Source organism: Hydractinia symbiolongicarpus, chromosome 7, assembly GCF_029227915.1.
Source record: "Hydractinia symbiolongicarpus strain clone_291-10 chromosome 7, HSymV2.1, whole genome shotgun sequence".
Classification (NCBI taxonomy): domain Eukaryota; kingdom Metazoa; phylum Cnidaria; class Hydrozoa; order Anthoathecata; family Hydractiniidae; genus Hydractinia; species Hydractinia symbiolongicarpus.
Genome location: NC_079881.1, coordinates 7,947,636 through 7,969,425, shown reverse-complemented (window position 1 = coordinate 7,969,425; position 21,790 = coordinate 7,947,636). Strand labels below are relative to the sequence as shown.

At 33.1% G+C, this 21,790-nt stretch overlaps 3 protein-coding genes across 6 annotated transcripts; all 3 read left to right on the top strand.

The window, feature by feature from the left end:
* Positions 1-225: 225 nt before the first annotated feature.
* On the top strand, positions 226-12,035 carry LOC130649422 (uncharacterized). 2 transcript variants are annotated; one of them, XM_057455699.1, is made up of 2 exons: positions 226-363; positions 8,832-12,035. In XM_057455699.1, the coding sequence occupies exon 2, from the start codon at positions 8,856-8,858 to the stop codon at positions 10,335-10,337; it is 1,482 nt and encodes a 493-aa protein (XP_057311682.1). In that variant the 5' UTR covers positions 226-363; positions 8,832-8,855; the 3' UTR covers positions 10,338-12,035. The 2 variants fall into 2 exon arrangements, with proteins under 2 accessions (XP_057311682.1, XP_057311681.1); XM_057455698.1 differs by lacking the exon at positions 226-363 and adding an exon at positions 7,520-7,979.
* A 392-nt stretch (positions 12,036-12,427) lies between these two features.
* On the top strand, positions 12,428-13,507 carry LOC130649425 (phosphorylated adapter RNA export protein-like). Its single transcript, XM_057455702.1, has one exon. It carries the CDS (start codon positions 12,673-12,675, stop codon positions 13,396-13,398), a length of 726 nt encoding a protein of 241 aa, XP_057311685.1. The 5' UTR covers positions 12,428-12,672; the 3' UTR covers positions 13,399-13,507.
* A 119-nt stretch (positions 13,508-13,626) lies between these two features.
* Positions 13,627-21,738, top strand: LOC130649423 (monocyte to macrophage differentiation factor-like). Of its 3 annotated transcripts, XR_008983046.1 has the most exons (8): positions 13,627-14,354; positions 15,302-15,383; positions 15,634-15,791; positions 16,273-16,353; positions 16,482-16,583; positions 16,897-16,966; positions 17,129-17,365; positions 20,808-21,738. XR_008983046.1 is itself a non-coding variant. In XM_057455700.1 (7 exons), exons 1-7 carry the CDS (start codon positions 14,305-14,307, stop codon positions 17,312-17,314), a joined length of 729 nt encoding a protein of 242 aa, XP_057311683.1. In that variant the 5' UTR covers positions 13,627-14,304; the 3' UTR covers positions 17,315-21,738. The 3 variants fall into 3 exon arrangements, 2 of the variants coding, with proteins under 2 accessions (XP_057311683.1, XP_057311684.1); XM_057455700.1 differs by having other exon boundaries at positions 17,129-21,738; XM_057455701.1 differs by lacking the exon at positions 13,627-14,354 and adding an exon at positions 14,398-14,449 and having other exon boundaries at positions 17,129-21,738.
* Positions 21,739-21,790: the final 52 nt, after the last annotated feature.

Genomic DNA, 21,790 nt, shown 5'->3' with positions numbered 1-21,790 from the left:
AAGAGGTAACTGGGTGTAGCAAAGAAGCTTGATTTAAGTAGGTTAAAACATTAAATTCATCTAGAATAAACCAGAAACTTTAATAATTTATCATACTTGATATATTTATAAAAAGCATTACAATGGAAATGGAGCTACACCTGTTCCCATCATTGATTAAATTTTGATTGATGACGGTCGATTTTGCCATGCGTTTTTGATCATGTGAATCATGGAATGAATTGCAATGGCGTCTCTGTAGGTGGAGAGTGATAGTTGTATCTTCTCATTAATAGTTATCTAATACAGCTGCATGAGATGCGAGTTTATATCAACAGAAGTATCACCAAAGTAACAATCTAGTTGGACAGGATCAAACTAACTGTAAGTGTTATGTTTCAATTTAACAGAAAGAAGTTGGGGTGAGTTTGCTATTTTAGTAACACATCTGAACATGTTCTGATCTTAAGTTTTCAATAAAATTTTCAGTATTTTCTGTTCTCTGTTTTTCTTTCCGTTTTTTCAATCTTAAAAAAATATGGCTTTAATCCTTTGTTATCTTACAATCAAAGACAAAATAAACCTGGAAGAACAATGCAATGTTGTTTACGAAAATCTCGTGTAAAGATTGTCATGCAATGTATATAGGCGAAACAAAAAGAAAGTTTAAGCAACAAGTACAAGAACATATGCGCGCAGTGAGAAACGGAGATGTGAAGAAAAATGAAATTGCGGACCACATCTGGAGCAGAAGTCATCAGTTTAATTGGGATGAGAAGAAAATCGTTGACAGAGAATCCAGAACAACGACCAGGAAGATTAAAGAAACCATCAACAGTGTAGAACGTAACAAACACATAAACAGCATCTCGTATCAACTTCCTGAGATTTGGTTACCAGCCCTACAGAAGAAGTAGTTACCCATATCTAGGTCCTAAATGTTAATTATTGTAATTAACTGTAATTATCAGCTCCTCTGCAATTATATAAATACAAGCTGAACATAATTATACTTTGCCCGATGATGGGAGAAGGGTGTAATGTGTAATATTGTGATTCTTTTTGTTCTTATAGTACTCTAGACAATAGAACATCCTGGAGGTGTATTCTATACCAAAAGGGGAAGCAAAGATATAAACACCAAAACGTAATATCCTATTATCTATAACATATAACTCCCGAAACGTCACCTACTAAACTATCATGTTCAAGAAATGATAAACTTTCCACAGTAATATGAATACTGAACAGACAAACCGAAATAATATCTTCAATAATCAGAGTTGATATTTTGTTTGTGTTGCTGCTTAACACTACCCCATAGGAGTAGCATTGCCAGTGGGAAATGCGGACAAAGAGAGTCTGGCAATTGTAGACAATGGGACACCCCAAATACTTCGGCTTGTTGCCTTTTTTATTTTACAATCCTCCAGATTTAATGGCAGCAATGTCAGTGAACACTTTGAACACATAGTGGGCTACGTAAATGTGTTTTCCTTAAGTTATATATAATCAGCCCTTAAAATTAACGTCGGCATTCGGCACTGCCGACGTAAAATAGGAAGATACAGCTGTTGCGTTGGCAAAAAAATAAAAAGACGTAATTTTGTTGTGAAATTTTTAAATAACAATAATTTTGGTTTTGTTGGAGCTTCTTTCACTCAATGCGACTACAAAATAATTAAATTCGATTTTCAGTAAGCTAGGCCATTAGGCTGAACTAAAGCGTCACCAAAATTAAAAAGCTTATGAATACCAAAATTAAAAATGGTCGATGTTATTATGAAGAACGTAAGGTATAGAGAACATTAAAATTGCGGCCCCTTTTCTTCATGCTGACACTCTTATGCTCGGCTGGTGTATTACACTGAGACTCGAACGAAAGAGGGAAGACCATTTGGAACCATGCCACAAGTCAATCCGACCTTCATCGTCACAGAGAATACTGCGAGAAGAGTGCGCACCCATCCAAGTTAAATATAACCAGAACATGGGAGAGGTTAGGTGTTGTGTACCTTAATACAGCTTTCGAACGAATGTTCTCGTGATGTAATACCAAAGAAAAAAATTGTTGAATAAAGTTTAAAAAACCCTTTTAAAAGGGGAAAGAGAAATCAAATATGTTTAGTAATAATAATCGAAAAAAATTTTATGTCATATTAAAAAGAAGTCCAGAAGTTCTTTCTCACACACAACACAGCAGGCAATAAGTCAGCCCTGCCCTCGGTTTTGTGAAAAAAGATTTTCTGCGAAGTCTCTAACAATGGAGTCTCCTGTACCGTTTTTTTTCATGTTAAACTGTGCCGGTGACAAGCATTTTTGAAGCATGTCACTGGCGACTTCTGTGATATACAACCTAATGATGCTCTAACCTAATGAATTTATCTCAAAACAAAAAAGCCAGTTAGTTCAACATCCGGAAGTTATGCCAATTCCCGTTTTTCCCTGTCTTAGGAGATCAATGTATCAAAATTATGAGAGGTCTACCTCTAATAAAACATGAATGACGAAATTTATTTCCAGCTAAAAAATTTCACTGAAAAAAATTGTCGACGCAAATCAATTGAAATGTATCTCACGTCGGCAGTTTTACTGCTGACGTAAAAAAATTCTAATTTCAAGGGCTGTATAATTGCTACCTTAAAAATACTGACTTGTGTTTAAAAGTATGGCGTATATATAGATGAATTTTGGTTGGAGAAAAGATTGGGTGCTAGGAAGTGAACTCATTTTTAGTTTATTTCGTCACGCAAAGCATTGTTAGGACTTTAAATAAATTCAAATAAATCAAAGGCATCAATAATCTACACTCAATATTTTATGCAATTATGCTGTGCTTACATTTAGATGGGGTTAAACATACGGTCAAACCTTCACAGTTAAACCTCAATTAAAAAGAAACTCACTGGAAAATTCGAGATTAACCCGTATTTAAAACATAGCTATATATTAAAAACTTGAAGCCAGAAAAATATATCCTTGAATAATCCAGTCTTGAATTTATGAAGGTTTTACCATATAAATGGCATGTTCATAGTGGTGGCTGTAATAACAAATAATCTGGTCCGAGATTGGCTTAAACAGTATCACGTGAAAACTTGTCCGTGTGAGATAATAGTTAAACCGGAAAAAAAATCGGGTTGTAGAATTGGCAATTTTTTCCGGTTTAAGGACCGTGTTTCAAAGGCTCTGCGTTCAAAAGTCGTATATAAATATCAGTGTGATGGCTGCAATGCCATCTATTATGGGAAAACTATGAGACATTTGAAAGTTAGAGCCTGCGAACACATGGCCGTTTCTGCCTTGACTGGAAAATCCGTCAAATCTATTAACCCTAGTGCGGTTTTGGAGCATGTTGTTTTCTGTAAAAATAGACCATCTTTAGATAATTTTTCTATTATCTCCTCCGCATCTAATAATTTTGATTTGGATTTGAAGGAAAGCTTGTTAATCCGTAGGGATAAGCCAATTCTTAATAGAAATATTGCATCAATGCCATTATTTCTATTTTCAGATAATTGACTTGCCCCTACGGAATATTTGATCGTACGATGATATATCGTACGATATTTTGTATATAGTGTTGAATTTGTCAATTGTAAATAGCTATACTTGAAAATGGCCGTCGTACGGCCGAAACGTCGTTAAAGAGTTGTGTTCGTTTTTAGTTCCAAAAGTCTGAACATACACACCAATTTAATCTACAATATATATTATTAATTAGAAACGTAACTAGTTATAGAACTTTGTTGACCACGCGTTTGCATTTACTAGATTTGTCACAGCTGTACGGCATCCATGTTTAACCAGCTAAAACTTAATGTACGCACTGATTTTTACATCAGTCAACCCAGGGCCGTATATATGTTTTATCAGCTCGCTCCGCGCGCGGCGCACACAACACAACCGGCACCCTTTCTAAATTAACAAAATTTAAGTTGTGTTGATGAAAAGACAATTTTTGTACCGCGCCGCGGTGGATTTTTTGAATATACATATGTACGATGGGCCTGAGGTGTTCACCCTGTACTTCATTATTCAGATGAGACCTTCTCAATTTTAAAAAATCAGACCTTCTAAGTTTTTCACTGTTTTCGCCCGATACCTTCCTCGGTTTTATTGTACAATTCAGCACGGTTTGCAGCACCAGTCTGCGAAAAAAAACTACCTAGCATCGCACGTAGCAACCATATTTCCCAACTTTAAGAATCTTTGACGTGTTAGGGCTTTAACGTGTTTTAATCTATACGGTATACGCTATTTCTGAACCATCATATAAGATTTGATACTCCGAAATGCTAAGTTAAACAAAGTGAGAAGTACATCCTTGGGTGTTAGACTATGTTATTACGAACGAGGTTGCGACACAAAACGCTGAGGCTCAATGCAACCTCGATCCCGAGGCCTAGCGTTTTTTTTATATATGAAGGATGAACGCGTTTCATCCGAATGGACTGAAAATCTAGATAAGGCAATCGAGGCAATAAAAAATGGAAATCGAGATATTACTGCCGACCGCCATTATTTACAAGGATCATAGTCTCTTTTATTGGGCATAGGTACCCTTTGTTAAGCTGGCATTTTGGTGCCATAGTATCAAACAGTAACATTTGTGTTTTTCATATCTATTAATTACCTTTCATAACGTTTATATGGTGTTTTCTTTCTAAGCTAAATAAGTTATTTCTAAGCTATCTATTTCTAAGTTTGACAACTGACAACTTGTTTTTTAAAAATTCTACTTGTCGCAAAAAGTTTGAGCTGTAGCTCAGCTCCCACAACCCTCTGTTTGCTGGTGCTAAGGCCACTATTTTGCTTGTGTCCTCTGGAAAGACCAAGTTTAGCTAGCTACAATCTTAGACATAATATATATATTGAAAACAAGGGTAGAATTTCAAAGAAATTTCAAAGATCCCCACTACAAGCAAATAAGAACAACGTTTCTTTCTAAATAACATACATTGCGAACTTGGTAATGTTCCCAGAGAATTCATGCTGATCTCAGCATGTACCAATTCCACCATATTTCAGGCTTCTCCAAAGTTGTGGCATGATAGTGTATTTTTGACTATGGTGACTGCACACCTGCGAAAGTAGGACTATCGGCTGCAGAGTACTGCCTAAGTGATACAGTTTTCTTATTTCAGGATCAACTGAAAAACAAACAATTTCCCAAAAGTCAGGAAAAGCTTGGAAAAGTAGAAAGTATATAATCCATCTCACAAAGCTCTGTAATGTCATCTCACTTTTCTTTTAAATGCTATGGTAATCCTTTTAAGCACGTAGAATTTTTTCTGTAGTAAAGCACTGTTGTTTTATCTGCAGGAACAGGAACTTAGTATGTAATTCAGAAAAACACAAGGATAAATCAGTAGTAAAAACGACACAATATAGTAGGAGATAATTGTATTCTCAAATAGTTTAAATTTATTTTTCGGTATAGGTTGGGATGCTACAGGCTTGAGTTGGAAATTAATGTGTATGCTCTTTGTGTGAGCTTTACGATCTGGTACTGAATTGAATGACTTCCAACACTGTAAATGTCTTCTGATGAAGATAAGGTCTTCATCAGAGAATTCCATGAGATGCATGTGATCGCACGCACTCATGCCCATACGCTCAAATGCTATCCAGGCATACAAACTATCGCATATGCAAAAATTACACATCGCTTTTGAAAAATTGCAATGTTCACCTTAAAATAATTTAAACATTAAGCATATTCATTAAAGTTTGGTTGCGGCATCTTCTTGCGGTTTTGCAACTTCCAATATTATTCTTGAGTATAATTCTAATATAATTTTTGTTTTCATAGAAATTCACAGAAAATTTTTATTCTTTTTAAATTCTTAACTGCACAAAAAATGCTTGCGTGAGAATTATTTTTAACTCTTTTTTTCCCTTTTTCGATGAGAAGTGTTACGCAATAATCGTATGCAAGGAATGTTTCAGCATTGCTCATTTGCAATTTAATTTTTGCCTCTCTTGAAGCACCTGTATTATTTTAATACAATATGAACACATGCTACTAAAATAAATCTGCATATTCCTATTTGTTTTTTTGAAAAAGAGTACAGTACTGGAATCAGGACACCTAACATTGTGGGTTGCAAATCATGCGCGTCGTGCACAATTCACAATGCTGTTGCGATACTAAAATTTTTTAGCATCGTGAAAGTCACGATCCATCGTGGGGTCGACTTTCGCGATCCATATTGCGACCGTCATGATACATCTTTAAACATTATAAAATCACGTAAATAAAGTTATGAGAGAATAACGCAATTAAATATGAATAATTGTTTTTTGTTTATTTTTAAATCAAAAATATTTTTGTTGTCGTAAGCTTTTTTCTTGTTTAGATTCTAGTTGATTTTAGTTGTCCTATGGGCCCGCCTGACCCTAACTTTCACAATAAAGAAATAATAGAATTATCAACAAACAAACATTTTCTTATCCCATCCTGTGAAAAAAAAAGATTATGAATGTGGTAACACCCTCCTTCGTTATGAATAATATATGTTTAAAATTACGTTGCTTGCTAAAAATGCCGTAACAATCCGTTATAAATATAAATTAAAATTTTAATGTCGCCAAAGACTTTAAATATTGTCAACTAAACTATAGTCCGTGAAACTTTTTTGCACTTAAATTTTAATTTTCCTATAAGACTGCGCAAAAAACATTAGAAGAACACTTAACTTTTTTATTAAAATAAATTTTGGGTATTATTATTTTAAATGGGAAAATAATAACTTGCTGTGTAAAGCTCGAAACAGGCTAAGTATAACCTGCTGTATGTCTTTCAAAATAACGCAGGTATATTCTGTATAACTTTCGAAACAGCACAAGAATAATTCTTGCTGTATAACTTTCAAAACAACACAAAAAAACTTGCTGTTTTTTACCATGAAAATATTTTTATCTTTTCACCTTGAATACTAGTTACATTTATTTAGTGAGACAAATTATTGTTATTTTTTTTATATTTTTTTTGTTGTTGTTCCAACCATACACTCTTATTTTTCCATAAACTTTCATTAAATCCGACATTCGCTAATTTAACATTCGCTAATACAAGCAAAACATACATAGAAAAGTATGCTTGTCATAAACCCTTCTCTGTTGTTATTTTTTATTTTGTTGTTATTCCGACCACTTATACATTCTCGATAAAATTATTTTTATTTTACCATCCGACAAACCGTGAACTACTATCTGTTAAGTAACAATAATGACTTACTTTGATTGTCTCACTTGATTACTTCGCCCATAGAACAAGTAATTAAGTTGGAGTCACCTTATTTCTAAAATCCAATTTCTAATAAAAATACAAGATGGAAAAGAATTTTTGAATGTAAAAAAACAAAACAAAGACACAAGATTAGCTATACACATCTATTGTTTAATATTTTTAATGTTATTCACAATCCATCGTGACAATCACAATTAATAGTGACGATTGCGATAGCATCGTTATTTTTTTATGCATCCCGACTATCGTGAAGCTCTTCGTAAACATTTTTTCTATCGCGGTGGTCAAGATAGGATCGCGGATCGTTCGTGTCGCGCATGATACGCGCTCACGATGTTAGGTATCCTGATTCCAGTACGGTAGTTTAGTCCTTCAGTATAAGTCTTTCAAAACTTTATTTGTTAAAATACGTGCGAAAAATGGCTTCGACGGCAGAGGAAATAAATAATCTGTGGTTTTACAATTGTTACAAGAAAAAAATAACCCCTAGTAAAAAGATTCTCTGGGACCTGGTTGAGGTGGGGATTAACATAGCAAACAAAACGATATACCACTCTTCATTCAGTGTTTAATTGTAATCTTGCAGTATATATTTGCTATAAGCTACTTCCTACCACGAAAAAATGTGTTTTGTTAATATGTTTAACAGTTTTACACCACTTAAGGGCTCTATGAAGTGAATTAAAAAATCGCACGGGAAAATATAATATGGATTCATAACACTTGGGCAACGCATCTTATTTTGGTGAGTATTTATTGAAAAGCTTGGTGCATAGACCTTCTTCATTGTACCATTAGACAATCTATGAAAGATCTCCTGAACTTAAAGCTATTATCCTAATTTGGCATGATAGTCTAAACTCTGTGGTTTTAGTCTAACATGTGGTTTTCCTGACAGTAAGTGATAGAATGTATCCCTAAAGCCCTGCCCATAACTTTGGCAAGAACATAATGGCTGATATACTACGAATACCACAAAAAGATTTTTGGGAAGTTTGTTGATATAGAGTTCTCAAAGAGGCTTTATTAAATGAAATTGCAAGCAAGTGGGAACCCCCATGTTAGATACATGATTTAGATGCTTGATGACAGAGATAAATTTGTCAACAAAGGTCTAGGTGAAATTGGGGGTGTATTGTGCATTTCAATCCAACTTTGTGTGTTTTTAATTTGTTTATGATCTATATATCAATATTAAGCAGTCCATGTTGGCCATTGGCGTAGAAGCTGTTTTTGTTGACGGTTTGCTTAACTTAAGTTGGCCGATAGCTTCTTACTTTGCTCCTTTTTGACTTTACTACATCTTAGACAGTTTGTTATGGTCTTTGTTGACCTCAGTTTTGTGTGAAAATTTAAAGTTAGTACATAAGAGCCTGATTAAAGTGGCTTGACTAGATAGTGGCTTATAGTGCTACAGGCTTTATTAAGAAGAGGCAAAATTATGTAGACATGCTAGTGATCGCACATACCAACTTTTAAATTCTAGGACCAATTAAACATCAACACCTGCTATTTTTGCTACACACAAGATCCTCCTACCATTGTAACTTTTTATGATGTTTCAATACCTAACCAATGTGCCTTTTTGTTTTTTTAGTATATGCAGATAACTGACTGAGCAATGGAACAGTTCCTTTCTGATGCAAAACGTTTGGTGCAGAGGCTTCATAATCATGATAATTCTGTAGATATTTTGATCAGCGAGACAACAAATTTGCAAAATAAATTAATTGCCATGAGACAGTATCATGAAGAAGTAAATAAAATGAATGAAAATGCGAACCATCGTCCCAGAAGTACCCTGGTATTGGGTAGTCAGTTAGAAAACCAGCGTATACAAAATTTGGAGCAGGAAAACCGAGAGTTAAGTGTATCACTTGCAGAACATCAATCAGCATTAGAATTGATCATGAACAAGTACAGGGAGCAAGTGTTAGTCATGATGAAAGCTAATGGAACTGACATGGTTGTGAACACCAGCAACCCACTTTCTGCCAAGGAAGTTTTTTTAAGCGAGAGAATTGCTGAAATGGCAAATGTCATGAGGCGATCTGCACTAATTGATGAATCAGAGTCTGTTAAAGAAATAGAAATCCTGCGAAGTTTACAAGTTGAAAATAAAAATTTACGGGACCTTTTAAAAATTAGTGGTCAGAAGTTACCCAAGCAATCTTATAACTTTGATGAAATGTATGCAAATCTTGGGGGTAATCTTATGGACAATAATTATTCAGCAAAAAACATTACCACATATCAAAAAGATGTTGTAAACAACAAGGATAGTGGTATATATGGAAGTCAACATTCCTCTCTTCATCATGTCAAACAAGCTGGTGGTAGCAACACAAACTTGAACAGAATAACTCAATATGACAGCTTGGAGAAGTTATTCCAAAAATCCACTGAAGATGAGTCAAGTAACAATGCTCCAGCGCCTTCATTTGAAGACGGATCAGAAAACTTTTTTGTTAGTGCTAGTCCCGAAGATAATTGCTTTCGAGCTATTATAACTGACATTAAACCTTTAGAACATAGTTTTGACACGAATAATGATCCAACTATTTCTGTTGATGAAAATACTGAATCCGACCTTGATTTTGAGTTAAGTGATGAAAGTTCAAACATTTCTGAATATCATGTTACTGAGTCAAATGAAAAAATTAAAAAGCAGTTAGAACAAGAAAGTAACAAAATTTCTAACGTCGACAACAATAAAAATGTTACAAATGGTTTATGTAATGGTGAAACAGATGCCATACAAATGCTGGATAATATTTTGGATTTAGATGACGATTTAGATGTAGAGTGCGAAAAAGAAGAGCAAAAAACTGATCTTGCAAATAGTTCAACTGAAATTGTTGTTAGCGACAACGATGTCGATGTAACCTTAGAGTTGAATACAAATAAAAGTTTAATTAATGCTCATGCTGAGAGTATTGTGCCTAGTGATAACACAACAGTTAAAATTGATACATTAGTAAATGGTGATGTTAGCGATGATGATTCTGAAGCAACTTTCACTGAAGACGATGTGAGTCAAGCACTATCTGGGTTCGATTCATTTCTGGATGATGAAATTGATGTAAATGGATTTGATGATTAGTTAAAGTGTTACATATTTTTTTCCTATTTCTTTTGGCATAAACCATGTAAATCTAACATTAAAGATAATATAACCATCACAGGAATTTTTTCAAGCCTTTTTAAGTTCTTTGTAAATTTGAAGCATTGTTTCTAAAAAAATTTTTCTTGCTAAATATATATATGTCTTTTTTTCGTATTCGATTTTCACGATATAAAATATGCATTTCTCAATTCAATACTTCTCAATTCAATACTTCTATAGCTTGATATAAACAATGAAAACAGCAATAAAAGTGTGATTTTAAATTTCTGTGGAGTTTGAGTGATTTGGTTGGACTAGTGATCTCCTAACTTAAGGCATAATAAAGAAATATTGTCAATTTTATCATTTCTCATTGTTCTAATTCAATATAGTTAATTCTTGATATTATATATTTTGGGTATGGTAATGGTTTTTTCATCTCTATTTTTAAGGTTTTATTTTTCATGTTTTGGTTTGCAAAAAGTGACACCATTTATTATGTGCCATAAAGTTATAAGTATAAAATTGCAGATTTTTTTTGTTTTAGAAACATATTTTAACATAATGAATAGAACAATTACTAAACAATAAAAGAGGAGTGAACATTTCATATGCTAAAGTAAAATTTAAAAACTATATTTTTTTCACAACCTTCTGCACTTTTTAAAGTTCTGAAACTCTATTTTCGAGTCTCCTAACAACAATTATTAGTATTACAGAATTTTTTTGCAATGAGAACAAAATGAAGGTATCTCCCAACAAGTTTTCATTCTGTATCTTCAGGGCATTGTTTAAAATGCAGTCAGCTCTTCTCAAACTTTCAAATTAGGAATATTAATATACCTGATTCAATATCTTTTGGACAACCAAACTTTTTTTTTTGAGGTACTCAGATAGAGGCAACCAAATGTAGTTTTTATATAAATTCTTAAAAATCTGGTATATTATATAATATAAATTATTAAGTTTTCCTTTGTAAAGAGCATTGTGTAAAAATTTTTTTGATTTTATATAAGGTAGGTATATATATATATATATACTTTCTGATATGTCAAGAACTCTATTTAACCATATCCAGCACATCAGCTTTACATTTTTTCACTTTGGAATTTTGTTTACTATACAACAAATTTCTAAGTGAAAGTAGTATTCTCATTAAACAGGCTGTCACAACATGTTATTTTTTGCTTGCAAACTCAAGAATAATTTGTTTCGGTATGTGTGTATGGATTGTGTTAATGAAGCAAAACCTGTGATCTATATATTTTAGTTATTCGATTTTAACACCGTAAAGACATGCTTATTCCATAGTGTAGGGTGAACTTAGTGAGGTATTTCCAAGGGACCTGACATGTTTTTAAAGTATGCATGTGTGGGTGGGAAAGGGGAGGGGTGCATATATAGTTTTAATATGTAAATTGTCTCAACCAAATCTTAATTGTTAACAGTGACTTAAAAAAGAATGAATAAATGTCCTTGTTGATCTACAAAAAAGTTCTCTTTCAAAACAAATTTTGTGCATGTCAAATGAAGCTCTATTAAGCGTTCCTTTATTCAACAGTTGTGTAAAAAATCGAATAATTACACTATATAGTAAGTCTTCTCAATATACAAGTCGCTACCAGCCAGTTGTAAAAAAATAGCAGAAAGCCCTTGTTCATATTAAAATTTATTGAAATAAAGATTGTTCTCATATTTTCTTTTGTTTATATTTCCTTGTTTTTTTTTTCCATGTGATTGTGCAATGGTTAATTTAATTATTTGGTTTAACTATATGTCTCTCTGTACTGCTATAGTGAATGAAATAGCAGGTACATATATACCAATCAAAAAAATAGAAAATCTAATTAATAAGATGTTTTTTTTTATATCTGTCAAACATGAACTTGATTCTTTGCAATGCTGCTTTTGGTCAATATGTGAATGTTACCTTATTTGTACTAATCCTCTGACATCAATTGTTGCTCAGCGAAAAAGATAGCAAGACAGATGCATTTTGTGAATATTACCTTTTAAAGTTTAAATTTCCCTAGTTTGAGAAAAGATGCAGATGCATTTCTTATCATGCATATTAATTTTTTTGTACTACACCTAAAAAGTTAGAATGAATAAGGTAGCCTTTAAGTTTCTTATGTATATGTTATTTCAAACATTAGTGCTACATTATCCTTTAAGACACTGGTTTTTATCTATTTTTATCTATAGCACTGCAAATAAAAAACTTTTACAACTTTTTGAACAAAATACTTGCTTATGGCTGTCAGAAGTAAAGAATAAATACATGTTTAAGAAAATTTACTTGTGTTGACTTTTATTTAGATAAGAACAATACATGATGGATGTTGAAACAGAGTTTATTCTTGATGTTAGTATTGGCGATGGTGAAACCATTGATGACATTGAAATGTTAGGTGATGATGCTGAGAATGAACTTTTAAAAGATGAAGAACTAGCCGTGGATTGTGATTCCCTTACTCTGTGTCATGTGAAGGATATGCAACAAATTAAAAAAGAGAAAGATGTCTCGGAAAAAGTAACATTAAATAAAAATAAAAGACCAGAAGTGTATGACATTCCTATTGAGAAAAGCACGTCTACGAAATATAATCACAGAAAGGCTGTTGAAATCGTAAAAACAAAAGATATGTTTTCAAATAAACTGATAGATTATAAACGCTTGAATAGACACCTGGATGTGACAAAGAAAACTGATCCAAGGATTGCAGGACGTGAGATTGCTTACAGATTACAGGAGCCAAAAATTGAACTGATGCGCCAAGTAGTTCGTGTTTTAGGTGTTGAACTTTGTTTGGAAATATTTGAAGAGACTAAAAATATAGTGAACTCAGGTGGCCTAAAAACTGATGCTGGAGATCGCCGGCGCTCTCCAGGTGGCACATTTTTATATGTCTTGAAAAATAGGGGATATGCTACTAATCGTCAAGTTAAAGAAATATTTAAAGTTGAGAATGAGAAGAAGAAGTTAAGTCGTAAAAAGGAAGCAAGGAAGAAAAGAGTAAAAAGTAAACATGCATTAAAGGAAAATGAGATAGCATAGGATTCGTTGTTTTATATTTATATTTTGTAATTTATACATTTACTTTTGGTAATTAATAAATAAAAGAGTTGTAATTAATAATTCTAATAAAAATTCATTGTTTAACAGATTTTAATTGAAAATGTCATTGTGCCTAAAATAAGATATTTTCTTTGTACAGAAACTGTCTGGTAAGGAGTTTCGAAGTTCAAAATTTAAAAAACAATCATTCCTTCTGAATTCTTTATGCACGTCGTTATGGTATACTTGATATTTTTTTTATAGTGTAAATATTTTGTTTACAATTTTTCATGGTCCGTAGCGTACCTGGCAACCTGGATTATTCTCTGCGAAATTTTAGCTTTTTTAGTGTAACTTGCGGGAGAGACCAAATCAAGATGAAAGACTTAAAAGTTAAATAACATGTTTACTATACTTTGTACTGTTTTTTTTTGTCATAGCCAAATCTGCTACTACTTTAAGTTTTCAATCAAATGTTTAATGTATTGATTCCAAAATTTGTAACTTGGCTGCAACACTTTTACGTATAAGGCCATTTATATTTGTTATTTGATACCGTAAAAGAGAAATTTAGGATCCAGAGTTTCTTACCTTATTTTTTTCTAGTGTTACCATTGTGGAAGTATTGAAATGTGTGCCTATTGCAAACTCGGCCTAAATACAGCACAAGAAAAAGTCAATATGTTTTAAACTTTGCCCGTTTATATAATTAGGGATGAAATAAAATAAGAAAATAAAAATAAAAAGTAGAATTTTATAGCGCATTAAGTTGTTGAATTTATTTCGGAATATAGTCGTTTACAGTGTCTTTGTGGATGGTTTATTTTATTTTCCTAAATGTTTTTTTAGGTTAGGCAAAATGTAAATTTAAAAAAAAAAAGTAAATAAAAGAAGTTTATATCAAGCATGGTAATGAAACATTCAAAAAGTTATCCTGATTTGCTCAGAGATAAAGGGTATGTTAAACACTATGATATATTTATATCAATTGGTGATGTTAAATCTTTGCACAAATATTTATTTGAAGGGGTTGTGTGAAAAGACAGGTAAGGTAAAGTTTTAAAGATAAAATAGAAAGTAGCGACAGTCTAAATAAATAGTTGTTTCTCAAATCCTTTAAAAGTCATTGATTTTTTCAGATTACATACAATAAATGCCAATTCCCGGGTAGTAATTGAGTAATAATTTACAAAATAAACAAAAGATATTTTTCTGGCGAGGAATAAAACATGACAATTCCACACACTAAATGGATTGTTTCCATTAAAAAATAATTTTTTTCATCATTTTACTTGATGTAATTCTACAATCTGTGACAAAAATGCTTGGCACATCACTCTAAATTTTAAAGTTCTCACAAGTTGTCAAAGTTTACTTGCCAATGTTTACAGCAGGATCTTAGGTTATTCCATAAGTCCATAATCTCAAGGTGTGCAAATTATTGTTGACTTATATTTTATGATATTCTGACAATTCATGGAACCTTTACATCGATTGTTCCGTAATTCCAACATTAAAAAGTTCGAATAGCACATTCTAAGGCTGCTTAGCATACCTTCGTATATACAGAAGTTGCATTTGCAGGGTACTGGCGAGTTGTTGGTTTTTATTATTGCTAAAAAATCCCAAAAAACTGATTTTGCTGTTCAGGGCATTTTAAGCCCTGAACAGCAAAATGGTTGTAAAGAAAATCCCCCTTGTTAAACTGCTCCTCTTTCTGTACCCCAAGACAAAATTCTACCCCCCTCCCCTCAACAAAAAAAATATTTTTAAAAATGAGTCTGCCCCAAACACACTTTAGAAGATTAAATTATGATAAGTTGCAACTTCTTTCACCTTTTTACTTGTCAGTGGTGTTATGTAAAATTGTATTTTTACGTTCGTATTCGCTTTCATGTCTCAGGTACATGAGTTGTTGTGCACAGAAGGGAGAAGCGTATAAACCAACCATGGTGGAGCAAGTGGCTAACTGCATTACTCATGGGGTGTGTAACTAGAATGCTGGTTTTGTGTGAGCAGTACACAAAAATTCATTACGTTATTGTAGCACAATATTCCTACATTTTTTTGACTTACATATTATTACCAAAACCTTTTTTCAACTCTACAGTATAAGTATTTCTTAACAGGTAAGTTCTGACTAAGAAAGATTATATCAGTCTTTTGTTAAAAGCAACCTTGTGAGCAAAATTAAAAGCAAGGTGGTATCAATCATGATTTCCTTTTTTTTTTTAGATATTCGTGATTCCATCCATTGTTGCTTTATATTACATGTTAGCTCATTCAACATCTCATCAACATTATTTTTGCAGTCTTGTTTATGGCATTGCTTTGGTGATGCTGTTTACAGTATCCACTACCTTTCATGTTCTGTGTTTGTTTACATCTCAAAGGTTTGTATCAATACCTCATAGTTGTTTATTCATTAACAAGCACCATCTATTGACTATTCCTTTCGCGAAACTTTCATTCTGCTGGTACGTCAGTTTATAACCCAAACATTGTAGAAACTAACTATGTTTTTGAAAAATCGCCTTTGTGTAGACTTCTGTGATGCCCACACATTCACACAAAACAATTTTGGTGTGCTATTTATTGATAGAATATGTGCCAATCTTTATGAGAATTAAACTACTGTAGCACACTTAAAAGCCCTTCCCAATTGATTTGTTATGTTTGCTACACACTGTCCCAAATCTTACTTAAAGAGCCTGCCAAACAATTTATTTTTTTTCTTACGTATTTTACACTTGTTATGTTATGCATAATATCACTATAATAACTCTCTGGGTTTGCAATCAAAATTTGAATTTGTTGGTCTGTTCTTCGTTATCATGAAAGTAATTACCTGCTTTTGGTTTTATTAACATTTAGGACTGACGCATGGCGAAGGATGTTCCATCTTGGTGATCGCTTTATGATTTATGTTTTTATTGCAGCTTCTTATATGCCATGGTAAAAGATATTTTGTTTGTTACACCTTAAACCTTTTTTGAAATCAGCCTAATTTTTCAAAAATGTGTCTGCTATAATAAGTGTTTCGAGTTGAACCTTTATCCATAGTCTTATCAATAATATTTTAGGTTGAACCTTCAAGATTTTGGTGATTATGGTTATCGAGTATCGACTGTAGTTTGGGCAGCTGCTGTTGCTGGAGTTGTTTATTCTTTCCTCTACCATGAAAAGTTTGTATTTTGTTTTTCCCATTAATCCTAATTTTACTAGACAGAAATTTTCCTACGATGTCGTCACTTTTTGTGAACCTGTGGTTTCGCCACTGATCATTATAGGTTGGTTTGGTTGATTTGCACATAAAGATGTTTTTTCTTATTTTACCTTTTGAGACAATAGAGAATGAACAACACTCAAACACCACATTTAGTAACATGTCAAAGTGGAATATTAAAAGTCTTTTCATGAAAAGAATCTTCCCCAAAAATTCCAATAAAAAAGTATAAGTGAATTTATTGGTTAAAAAGTAAAATTACTTCTTTTTAGATATAAAATGTTGGAGACTATTCTCTACCTGTGCTTAGGCTTCCTTCCTGCTATTCCATTGGCGTCAAGGGTAACCTTTTCTTTTTGATTTGCGTGTGTACAGCGTGTCTCAGTCTAAGAATCACGACGTACTATTGACGTACCCTAAGTAAAGAGTAGTGTGATACAAAGTGTGCACCGAATAGGCAATAACGTCAGGATGAATTAATAATTTTTTTTATGTTTATTATAGTCTGTTACCGGCATGTTTGAGCTGGCATGTGGAGCAGTGTTGTATATCATTGGTGTGATTTTCTTTAAAAGTGATGGTAGAATTCCATTTGCACATGCAATTTGGCATATATTTGGTTCTACCGCTGCCTGGGTGCATCATTATGGTACCTGGACCCATTTTTATCAGAAAGAGAAGTTACTATGAAATTACTTCCAATCATAATGGACGGTTGCTTATAACTTTTGTGAAAAATAGGTATTAGTAGATTTTTTTTAAAAACAAAATTTTCCGTAAATTTTGCATCAGCTGGTCTGGTTAGGTTTTTAGGATATACACTTTTTTATTGTTATGTGGTATAGCTGAGTTTAAACTGTTTCATGCACCACCAAATAAATTATTTTGCGTATTGTGTGTTGCGTGTTGTTTTGTTTTGTGTTGTGTGTTGTTTTGTTATGTTTGAATTAATCACAACAACCAAAACATTTACACAACAATAAGAAAAAACTTTTTGAGCCTAAAGTTGGTGTTTCAAAGATGATCTAATACTGCATTCTCTCAACCTATTACAGGAAGGCAACTTATAACACTAACTCTTTCAACAAAAAAGAGGATTGAAGGATTTTTCTATTGTTTTTTAAGTTTGCGAAACTAAAGGAAATTTTAGATATCAGTTGATTAAAAATGAATCTCTGATCGTCCACATAGTTACCACATATTCTTGGACCAAAAAAAAATGTAATATTGAGTAAATCTCAAAAATGTCTCAAAAGCTGCTTCATGGAGAACGTTCAAAATATTCTAATGCTCACAAATACAATAATTTTCTATCCAAACATAAGTTTATCCTTACTCTAGCTTCTAACTCCTCTGAGATTTTTACGTTCTGTACTTCCCTCTGTAGTAGAAAAACCACAGTCTATGCCTAAGTTTTGAAACACAGGAATTAGTGCCATAGCACCATCATTATAAGCAATAACAGCAAAACCTACTGAAGTTTTAAAAACACTATTTCCAACATAAACTCTCTTGGAGCACCTTGTCCAAACTAAATTATTAAGAGATTGTTCACATTTTGCGTTTGGCCATCTTGACATTTCTCTAAAAGTACATCGCTGCCAAGGCCTTTATAAGAAAATACTGGTGAAATGAGGTCAAAGATTGCTTCGTATACACTGACTTTCTCCTTGTTAGTTTTTTTCACCAATAATCTTATCCTTTTGAAAATTTACATCATAACTCCACAGTACTTGACAATAGTGATGTGGCTTTTCTGGATTTTCGTTATTAGTTGAATGATGTAAAATCGCAGCGAAAGCTTTCTTCATAGCACGAATAGCCAATCCATAGTGGTTTTGCAGAGTATTCGTTACTTTATCTGTCAACCTTCCTTTCCCACGTTTACTTCCTTTACCATCAGAAAATTGTTTCCCCTCATAATTGCTTTTTATAGACTTGAACCAACTGTTATTTGCACATGGCCAATACATTCTCATTTGGTAATTCTGTGACCTGGATAAAGATTATTAGATTTTGAAATCTCATCAAAAGATTTCGTATCTCCATCAGCGTACACTAAGAAAAACGTAAACAAAACTGAAATCAAAAATTATGTGTAAAGCAAACTTTCGATGTACTTAGGTCTTTGTCCTTAACGCTAGCTGTTGAGATCAATGCGATTTAATGAGTCTATCAATCGCTTCTATTGGATACGTTTCTAACGACTGCGCGAGTCTTGCAGAAAATCCCTGACACGCCTCTTGTATGAATTTTTCTTCGACAGCATCGGTCTCCTGCTTTCTGTGTACGGCTGTAAAAAAATTCTCGATCGGATTTAGATTACGACTGCGAGCAGGTATGTTGAAAAGCGTGACACCAACATCTTCCATTGCGGAATTCGCAAGTTTAGAATTTAGACAGGAATCACCACGCTGTAGGAATGCTTCACGAACAGAACTTTTGGCAAGTACTTGTTGAAGTTCTGTGAATAAAGTCGGCAAAATATTTACCAATTATTCTTTCTTCGTCTGGGTGATAGCAGATTACGCTCTTGTCTTAGCAACTATAAAATGTGCCATTCTGCCACCATTACCAGCCTTTGGGCGAAAACAAGAGATTGAGCCCCCTCAACCTGCGTGCTTGATCCTTAGGGCTAAACTTATGCACAAGCCTAACACCGTTCAAGTAAAAAACTGTTTTTTTCTTTTCAAAGTTTTGGGACCTGGTAGCCGTTTTACTTTTTTAGCAAAGTATAATCTTATTTAATTTCCTTTTTGGTCATAACATCGGCCCTTATGTTTGTATCTTTACCCGTGCGACTTTAAGCAGCGTCTAACGGATTGGTCTGGTTTCTATTTTTAGGCGTTTAACCGTTAAGAACCGTACTCCTCTCGAGGTCGCGGTATCCCCCTCAGTATCGATGTTTTAGCCTAATTTTAGACAGTCTGCCTCTGTTCAATTTTCTACGATCGGCTGGATGTCCGTGTCTCTGTACACGGTAGCCCCTGAATACACAAAGAGCTTTCTTTTACGATATCTCCACCACTCATACCACACTCTCTGTGTAGACAGCGAATATATGGACTCTCTGGTTGACATTCTTGTTCGCTTTTTGTTTCCTTTTCCTCTAAGGGCCTAAAAATTTTCACCAGCACCCTCCATTGCAGATCATTTTTGTGACACCATTCGTTAAAGAATTTGTACGTTTTGACAAGGCGACAACAATCTTTGCGGTCGATTGGGTAGGAGTACTTTTTTCTTCTATGATAGATGTGTTACGCCACTCATGCTTTCAATAGCTGTTTTTTCATATGCTATGTTCGTATCTTTATGTAAGAGGATATATGCTTTCCTTTCTAAACCGTACAGATACATTGGGAACATTTTTTAATTGCATTATGTCTGTGGCCTATTTTTCTAAAGGCGATTACGGCTTGTACATTGGTTTTGAACTTATTACGACCAGCTGTTTTTTTTTATTCTGATGAAATTGATTGCTGATTGATAAAGGTGATGAGGCTTCTTCTAATGTGAAAAATGCATGACTCCACTTTCATGCTGTGAAAGAAAGAGTGTACTATATGTAAAACATTCTAATTTTAGTAGAAAAAATTATGAAACATCCCGTGGGAAACCAAATAAATTTTCTAACAGACTGGCGCAATTTTTTTAGTATTCTTGTCGAAAATAACACTTCTTTTCCCCCTAAGTACCATAAACTGTCCTATTAAATCCATAATAGAGTTACCATTTTGTAAGCACGAAATAGGTTGGGAGAAATTGGTATTAAATCAACGAGTTTTTTGACATAACATCAACACCGCGGACTTTATCCACAGGGATAGCTTCAATTCGTGTGACTTCAGCATGCGTTCATCTATATCACTTCTGTTAAATTAAAAATACAATTTAATTGTATTAAAAAGACGTCAGAGGCAATGAACACGAATGATATTGTGTCTATGATGATATTTTTGTCATTCTCCATGTGGACTTCTTGTCACCTGTCAATCCGAAATGATGACAGGAAAGGAAAATATTATCAAGCATTGGTGATTATATGTTTTCTGCGTGAGTGATAAATTATTTCATATACGTTGTGAAATTAGTGTCATTACCCACAATGCAGTTCAATCCGTGTCTCAATTTGTTATTCTACTTTCGTTCTCCGCCGGCTAAAAACTAGAAATGAATTTTATAGCGCTATTGGCAATGAAGTAAACGTAGAAAACGTATGGAACAGTGCAAAATTTATTAGTTGGTGTTATATATATGCTTGTCTTTTCCCTCGTTTCGAATGTATATATGCTCATACGTAAAAATATTTTAATACTAGTTAGAAATATTTTTATATTTTTTATTTGTTGATAATTTTTTTTTATTTTCAAATGTTTGGTTTCGTCATGATAAGTAAAAAGTTTGTGACAAAAAACAGTAGCAAATATTTGTGGTTAAGAGAGGTGTGGAATCTCTCTGCTTGTTTTTCAATTTTACGTACTCTTACTACAAGGTACAAAGTAGCTCTAAAGGATGTTTAAGTCGTACTTATTGGTTAGAAACTTTAGTCCGTTTTACATGTATCCCACATTAACACTGACTTTTGTTTAAATATTTTAGTTCTAAAATAGACTCGCCAATCTCTCTTTATACTATTCTTAAATTTTCGGCTGACGTAAAAAAAGCCGAGTAAGCGTTTCTGTTTGTGTTGATCATGTGAAAATGTCTCGTTTTTTTAATGCAGAACGGCTCCATCGTTATCTCATAATCATCCGTTATATCAATAAAAAATATTTTATTGCTTCCAAAAATTTCTTGCTTGTTTACTTGATATTAATTTATTTATTTGTGTTTACTTAACGGTGTGTTTATGATGGATTAAAAATACATTTTTCATATATTTAATATAAATTAGTACAAACATGTGGACGCTATTAAAATCATATGCTATTTGTTTACACGCTCTCCTTCGTAGTGTGTTTTGTGGAATTGTGGAGTTTTACTAGCTGTTTTTCTTCAAAACCCTTTTTAGACCTTTATATTTAGATTTTGTTCCAGTAATTTTCTGTAACACGTCTATTTTTGATGTAGTTGTATAATTTTCGTTCTGGATGTAATAAATTCTATTTTCTTTACATTTCATGTTTTTGTGATTTTTATAAAGTAACTTGAGTCAATTCCATTTTC